Source organism: Salvelinus sp. IW2-2015, unplaced genomic scaffold (genome assembly GCF_002910315.2).
Source record: "Salvelinus sp. IW2-2015 unplaced genomic scaffold, ASM291031v2 Un_scaffold88, whole genome shotgun sequence".
In the NCBI taxonomy this organism is placed as follows: domain Eukaryota; kingdom Metazoa; phylum Chordata; class Actinopteri; order Salmoniformes; family Salmonidae; genus Salvelinus; species Salvelinus sp. IW2-2015.
Genome location: NW_019942516.1, coordinates 24,419 through 32,606, shown reverse-complemented (window position 1 = coordinate 32,606; position 8,188 = coordinate 24,419). Strand labels below are relative to the sequence as shown.

Genomic DNA, 8,188 nt, shown 5'->3' with positions numbered 1-8,188 from the left:
TGTTTGCATTCTACTTCGCATGTCATAAAATGGACACCTTAAATCTGTATGACCAAAAGTGTGCAATTGTTTCAGGGTAATTGTTCTTCATCTTCAGTGCCCTTTAGTATTGTGTTGACTATAGCAGTTACTGTATACAATGAAAAGTTTTCATAAAACTATAGTGCCTCATGGATTTTACAACCTTGTTTATCCCAAGATCGAAAACACAAATGTTTGAACAGAATTGTAAATAAATAACATACAGTATTCACACTTTTACACATCTTGTTAACATTTTGAGTATGACGGATACATGCACTGCATCAATCAAATCCCTCTGAATTTGAGATTATGTTTTTAATGACCAAACCTCTTTGTCTGTTTGTTTATTTCCAGACATTGTTCGAAAGACAGAAGCTCTGAGCGACGTCCTGGGAATAGGTGGACGTAGCAACGGGGATAAGACACACAAACCTGATTATACCATGCTGTCGCCGAGCTTCAGAAGAGTGAGTGCTCAGTGCTGCATCCTCCATCAATGTTGAGATAACAGATACAGCATCCACCATCAATGTTGAGATAACAGATACAGCATCCTCCATCAATGTTGAGATAACAGATACAGCATCACATCAATGTTGAGATACACAGATTACAGCATCCTCCATCAATGTTGAGATAACAGATACAGCATCCACCATCAATGTTGAGATAACAGATACAGCATCCTCCATCAATGTTGAGATAAACAGATTACAGCATCCACCATACAATGTTTGAGATAAAACAGACTCATCAGCATACACACCTCCAATCAATGTTGAGAGATGATCTCATCAGTAGATATACAGCATCCACCATCAATGTTGAGATAACAGATACAGCATCCACCATCAATGTTGAGATAACAGATCAGCATCCACCATCATGTTGAGATAACAGATACAGCATCCACCATCAATGTTGAGATAACAGATACAGCATCCCCATCAATGTTGAGAAAACAGATACAGCATCCACCATCAATGTTGAGATAACAGATACAACGCTCTCAACAAATCTTTCGTCTGTCTGTCTGTCTGTCTGCTTCTCTGTCTGTCTGTCTGTCTGTCTGTCTGTCTGCTGTCTGTCTGTCTGTCTGTCTGTCTGTCTGTCTGTCTGTCGTTGTCTGTCTCTTCTGTCTGTCTGTCTGTACTGTCTGTCTGTCTGTCTTGTCTGTCTGTCTGTCTTGCTGTCTGTCTGTCCTGTCTGTCTGTCTGGTCTGTCGTCTGTCTGTCCTGTCCCTCTCTCTCTCCTTTCCTTTCTCCCCTTCCCCCCTCTCTCTCTCTCTCCTCTCTCTCTCTCTCTCTCTCTCTCTCTCTCTCTCTCTCTCTCTCTGCGTCTCTCTCCTCTCTCCTCTCTTCTCTCTCTCTCTCGTCTCTCTCTCTCTCTCTCTCTCTTCTCTCTCTCTCTCTCTCTCTCTCTCTCTCTCTCTCTCTCTCTCTCCTCATCTCTCTTGCTCGTCTCTCTCTCTCTCTCTCTCTCTCTCTCTCTCTCTCTCTCTCTCTCTCTCTTCTCTCTCTCTCTCTCTCTCTCTCCTCTCTCTCTCTCCTCTCTCTCCTCTCTCTCTCTCTGCTCTCTCCTCTCTCTCTCTCTCTCTCTCTCGTCTCTCCTCTTCTCTCTCTCTCTCTCTCTCTCTTCTCCTCCTCTCTCTCTCTCTCTCTTCTCCCCCCTCTCTCTCTCTCTCTCCTCTCTCTCTCTCTCTCTCCCCCATGTGAATGTATGTAAAAGAATACCTTGACTATGCCAACTGTATGGTTGTATAATGCATGCATCGTGTATAAACAGTTCTCATTAGCTCCATTAATAACAACATTAACTTGTTGATGTGCTGCTATTATGATGACTACTATTAACACTTTTTTATTTTTTATATCTCCATTAAGAAATCCACATGCTCACTCGCCAACCCTCCAGGTGAGTGCATGGGGAAAACTCATGTTTCCGTGTGTCTCAGTGCCTCTAGGGCTGACATTTAAAATGCAATTCTACCAAGTGTTTTCCACATATGGAAAACTGGAGAAGGTGTAGCTTTGGATCATGTGAACAAAAATGCTTATTTAGCTCTGGCTCTTAGACTGTACAAAATGCATTGGAGGAAAGACATGTCTCTTTAGCCAAAGCCAACTTGTATGCAAATGCATGCACGCTTCAATAAACCATGGCTACTGTCACAATCAAATGAGGCAGCAGACATATTGCTATACTGTATCAGATTGATTTGCATTGGCAATACCTCTGCCTCTGTGTCTTATCTGGTTTATGTTGCATTTTTACATTCACAGACATGGGCAACACCAGGGATGACATTCTCAATATTCTATCAAGGAAAGACTTTGAAAACTTCAGACAGGCCCTTAGGAAGGAGCATGTGTCTATGCTCTTCAAAGACAACAACACTCTTCTCCACTACACAGTGGTTAGTGGTGACACAGAGAGTGTGAAGCATGTCTTGAGTCTTGGTGCGGAGGTAAACTCACAGAGCGTCAGAGGATACACCCCTCTCATTGTGGCTGTGCTCCACAAGTTCCACGAGATATGCTCCTTGCTGACGGAGCACGAGGCAGACGTTAAACTTGGAGATGGGGACCAGTGGACTCCTCTGCACTTTGCCGCTCAAAGCGACGACAGCAGAGTTGTCCGTCTGCTACTGGACAGTGGCGCCCAGCCTAGCGTTAAGGAGAAAGCCGGGTGGACGCCGCTTCACCTGGCCACTCAGAACGGCCACGAGAACGTCGTGCGTCTCCTCCTGACGCGGATGGGGAGCGCCGACGAGCACGAGGAGGTCCACGGGAGGACGGCGCTCCACGTGGCGAGTGTGTACGGCCACCTCGCCATCGCCAAGCTCCTGCTCAGTAAGGGAGTTGACCCCAACGGGACGGATCACTCCCTGACCACCGCTCTACACCTGGCAGCCGAGGAGGGCCACAACAGGGTAGCCAGGCAGCTGGTGACAGCTGGCGCCGATGTCAACTCCCTGGACAGCCGGCACTACACCCCATTACACTTCGCCGCCCTCAAGGGACACACGGGCATCTGCAGGCTACTGTTGGGCAACGGGGCGAATCCCGACCCCAGGACCCTCCAGGGTTGGACGCCCATGCACTTGGCGGCGCTGAAGGGCCACGCGACCACCGTGCTGGAACTAGAAGCCCACCAGGGCTCTATGGACCTGCCAGGAAAGGGTGGCTGGACACCCCTCCACTTGGCCTGCCACCACGGGCAAGAGGAAGTGGTGTCCAAGCTGCTGTCGGCCAAGGCCAATCCCGACATGGCAGAGGATAGCGGCTGGACGGCGCTCCACTTGGCGTGTAACGGCGGCCTTTTCCCCAGTGTGCTCCAGCTCATCTCGCATCGGGCCAACGTCAACGCTCTGAACAAGAGCCAGGCCACCCCATTACATCTGGCTGCCCAGAACGGCAGTGTTCCCATTATCAAAGCCCTGCTAATGAACGGGGCAGAGAGGAGTAGTAAGGACTCGACAGGCTGCACAGCCCTATCCCTGGCCAGGAAGTGTCAGAAAGAGGAGGTAGTGCAGCTACTGGAGGACAGTTAGTGAGCCTTTCACACTACTGTGCCGAACCGAGCCGCACCATACCAAGCTGAACCGAGCCGAGCCAAACAAAGCTGTACTGAGCTGGTCTGGTTACATATCCACCATTGTTGCTGGAACTGTGCTAAAAAATTGTAATGTGAGAATAAACTATCCGAGCCAGTACAATTTGTTTCGGGTTGGCAAGATAGTGTAAAAAGGGTACTAGAAAGCCAACAACGGCATGTTGAACGATAACTCTGGACAGGGTAACACTGATGTCAGGCTTAGTGACTAAGAAGTACAGTACATCACTGTTGGGAAAAGTGTATTGATACTCTATTGATTTATGTCTCTACGGTGTCTACGCTGTAATTAGGAATGTTATTCTGAATGCTCAATATTATATTACATTGTTATGTTAATTTAAATTGTTTAATTATTTTTTTCCAGTGGTCAAGGATGACCTTACTGTCTGTTGTCGACATCTATAAATATGTAATTATGACTCTGACCATGAGTGGATTATAAAATAACTTTTCATTAGCTGGCAAATAGTGAAGGTTTTTCATTCTCCTCCCTGCGGTGACCAACCAAGAGCACGATATCTTGTGCAAGTCTAAGCTGCCAGGTTGACACATTATATTGAATAGGACTGAAATGCATTGAGAAATATATTTACATATACTTATGTTCTCATTTCCATGGCACAGGTGACCAATTTTTATTTTTTATTTTTTTATATTCCAGCATAGTAGCCATGACCGTACTGTAACATATCCCATGAGTCGTTGTCACAGAAAACAAACATAGTCAGCTAGTACTCATACCATATCAGATCAGTTGGATCTACTTAACTTAATGCTTCCCTGACAGGTGGAAGTGATCCGAAACCTGTGTGCGATGTAATCGAAAACCTTCCCACAACGTTTATCTCACCAGACAGGAATGATATCAATGTGAAACATTGCAATCATTCTCACTACCACCCTCCCCGTGAGAAGATAACTCGTTTGACAGCATTTCTCTCTCCCCAAACAGTATGATGATCTCTTTCTGACACCAGTGCACTTCATTCATAAAAGACTGTGTGCCACTCCCATCCACAATAGTTTACAGCAGACTTCCTGAAAAATGTAACTCATCTTCACCATCTAATCAAAGTTAGTCTGAATCAATGGCTCCGGCACAACCTTTTACACCCACAGTGACACATTTGACGGTTTCCATCAGGCTATAATTCAGTTTGCAAATCCCTAACAGAATTTCTGAGGAAGGTCAGGAGACAACGTACAACAGCAGCTAATGCCAGTTTAATTGGGCGAGCCGTTAACCTTTCACGAGTATCAACCCCGGATCCGGGAGCACCCCCCACCCCCCACACACTGATTAGCATAGCTAGCATAGCTTCAGAAGTAGATAGTAGCATCTAAATATCATTAAATCACAAGTCCAAGACACCAGATGAAAGATACAGATCTTGTGAATAAAGCCACCATTTCAGATTTTTAAAATGTTTTACAGGGAAGACAAAATATGTAAATCTATTAGCTAAACACGTTAGCAAAATACACCACTATTCTAACTCCATCAGTTTCTTACTCCTTCAGGTGCTATCACCAATTCGGCTCAACTAAGATATTGATATCCACTAACCAAGAAAAAACCTCTTCAGATGACAGTCTGATAACATATTCATGGTATAGGATAGTTTTTGTTAGAAAAAAGTGCATATTTCAGGTAGAAATCACAGTTTACAATTGCACCCACCATCACAAATCGACTAGAATTACTAGATAGAGCAACGTGTATGACCAATTTACTCATCATAAAACATTTCATAAAAATAGACAAAGCATAGCAATGGAAAGACCCAGTTCTTGTGATTTCAGACCATATTTCAGATTTTCTAAGCGTTTTTCAGCGAAAACACAATAAATCGATAAGTTAGCATACCACATGAACAAACGTTACCAGAGCATCGATTCCAGCCAAAGAGCGCTATAACGTAATCACCGCCAAAATATATTAATTTTTTCACTAACCTTCTCAGAATTCTTCCGATGACACTCCTGTAACATCATTTTACAATATACATATACAGTTTGTTCGAAAAGGTGCATATTTAGCCATACAAAACCGTGGTTACACAATAAAAATACTAGGAAATCAAGCCTCAATATGTCTGACGTCATCTATCAGAGTGATCTAGTTTAATTGAAAGCTAATCATATACTTGACTAAAAAATACAGGGTTGACAGCAATCGAAAGACAAATTAGTTCTTAATGCAACCGCGGATTTACATTTTTAAAATTATCCTTACTTTTCAATACAGGGTTGGCCAAGTGAAGCTATACCAAACAAAATGGCGAATTATGCGTTTAAAATATTTCGACAGAAACACGGTTTATCATATTAAATATTGCTTACTTTGAGCTGTTCTTCCATCATATTCTTGGGCAATGTATCCTTTCTATGTTATAAACGTCTTTTGGTCGATAGATGTCCTCTGTCCTTCGAAATGTCCACCACCAACGACCGACTCCCTAAAACGTGTGTCCAAACTTTCAGAACGCACAACAAAGAAATTCCTCAAAATCGCACTAAACGGATATAAATTGATATAAAACGGCTCAAATTAACTACATTATGATGTTTTTAACAACTATAACGACTGAAAACATGACCGGAGAAATATTGCTGGTTAGAAAACGATTTGGAACGAGGCAGGTCCGATGGCCTTCACGCTTGAGGCGCACGTTGAGAAAGGACGGTCTCTGTACATTTTTGTCATTTATAATGGCTGTGAACGTCCCATCGACTTCATTGAAAACGTGATGACGTACAGACACCCAGAGGAAGACGTAGGCAGTGTCGGTTTCTTCATAGCATTCACTGTGGCCTTATAAACAGACCCCAGATCAGAGGTAAAMATTTCTGAAATCTGAACCCTGTCATGAAAAGTGCTGTAGAAATTGTTCTGTACCACTCAGAGACAAAATTCCAACTTCTATAGAAACTAGAAGGTGTTTTCTATCCAATAATAACAATAATATGCATATTGTACGATCAAGAATTTAGCACGAGGCAGTTTAATTTGGAGACACAAATATGCTAATGCGGAACAGCACCCCCTATAGTTGCAAGAAGTTAAGGGCATTGCATCACAGCAAGGGATGCTAGTCAACAGCAGGAGTTTAGATAGAAGAAGGAACGCTTGCTGTCGTCCTTTTTCCCATGGGACATCCCTTGTAGGCCTACTACTTTCAGACAAAATGTTGCATTATTAATGAATGCTATATGTTTACACAGTCTATGGATATTAATAGTACACCAAACTACCACTACAAGGGTCGGTGGTGTATTTAATTCCCCAGCGGGCTAGAGGGATATCTTTGAGTTGAGACAGCCTCTCACAGGGTTAAATGATCCACAGAGGCCTGTGGTGCTTAGCAACTGCAAACATGACTAATTCAGCCACTGAACCAGCTCCTGACCCAGGTGTGCCGCCTCAACAGCCCCCCTCCAAGAACGTCTCCTCTGCCCGGGCACCTCTGGTCTTGCCCAGGTAATTGACGGGGAGTGATCTTTCAAGTCTCCAGGGTGATGATGTGGAAAACATTTTCCCCTGTCATCTTAGCCACCACTTGGCCTCTCAGTATACCTGTATTAAAAAAAAATACCCCCGAGTTTAATCCCTTTTGCTGCCCAAGGTTACTATTTGGGCAATTATCATTAAGTCTTTCTTCTAGCAGACCTGTCAGTATAGACACAGGTTGAAGTCACAACTATTTTATAGGCTGATGAGTTTGAAATACTTTCCCCAGACATCCACTCGCTCAGCCAAATATATAATAGCCTTCGGCGTAGTCTAAGTATAAGCAGCATAGATACTGCAGAACTGCATTATAATACCAAGCAAGCCCCTCATTCTCGCATTACTCAAAGCTACTTTTCCATGCCCTTGTTTTCATCAGTATACAGTATATTATTGCCCTTCGTCTTCTTGTCGTCATGCATGGCCCTTTAAGATTATTAATATTTCAGTTTACTGCGAGCGCCTCAACAAAGTGCACAGCCCCCCCTAACTTTCTCTCTCTTTCTCTTCCCGTCTCTCTCGTCTACATCTTTGTGATGGTTTTACTCATCCATTTATACCTCTTATCAATCTAAAGTCATGATATTTACTATTTTATGACATTTTCTGAGTAGGTTGGCTTGTTTTTTGCGACGAGAGACATGTGTATGTACAGTATGAGCTATAGCTGCAGTGGCTACCATGCACTGAGGGCCATTTCACATTGTACAATGTGTTAGTGGGATAGCAGCAATCAGACAGATTCATTGGTGATAACGGAGAGAGCTCCCCAGAATTGGACCCTTTGACGAATCCCTACCTGAACTTTCTGCACAAGTGAAATTTGAACCTTAATAAAAGATCCATTTTGCTTTCCACTTGCGGGTGGATGGAGGGGGCACGATGGTTCACTGGCTCTCTCAGTATAGGCTCAACAACCACAAACATTCAAATAGAATTTTAGGTATCAAATAGCATTTTAGTGAGCAACTATGCTAGTTGAATTTTCAACAGTGGGAAACAAACATTATTGTCTCATACCATATTAAGCTTCTT

At 43.5% G+C, this 8,188-nt stretch overlaps 1 protein-coding gene across 1 annotated transcript; it reads left to right on the top strand.

Moving 5' to 3' along the window:
* The first annotated feature begins 381 nt into the window (after positions 1–381).
* Positions 382–4,099, top strand: LOC112068157 (ankyrin repeat and protein kinase domain-containing protein 1-like). Its single transcript, XM_024135211.2, has 3 exons — positions 382–491; positions 1,908–1,938; positions 2,307–4,099. The coding sequence occupies exons 1-3, from the start codon at positions 468–470 to the stop codon at positions 3,575–3,577; spliced, it is 1,326 nt and encodes a 441-aa protein (XP_023990979.1). The 5' UTR covers positions 382–467; the 3' UTR covers positions 3,578–4,099.
* Positions 4,100–8,188: the final 4,089 nt, after the last annotated feature.

Bases quoted from the DNA above. Each gene is read 5' to 3' on its own strand.
- LOC112068157 (XM_024135211.2), top strand. From the start codon at position 468: ATGCTGTCGCCGAGCTTCAGAAGA. The intron at 492-1,907 runs GTGAGTGCTCAG...ATCTCCATTAAG, and splicing joins TGTCGCCGAGCTTCAGAAGA to AAATCCACATGCTCACTCGC. The intron at 1,939-2,306 runs GTGAGTGCATGG...TTACATTCACAG, and splicing joins CTCACTCGCCAACCCTCCAG to ACATGGGCAACACCAGGGAT.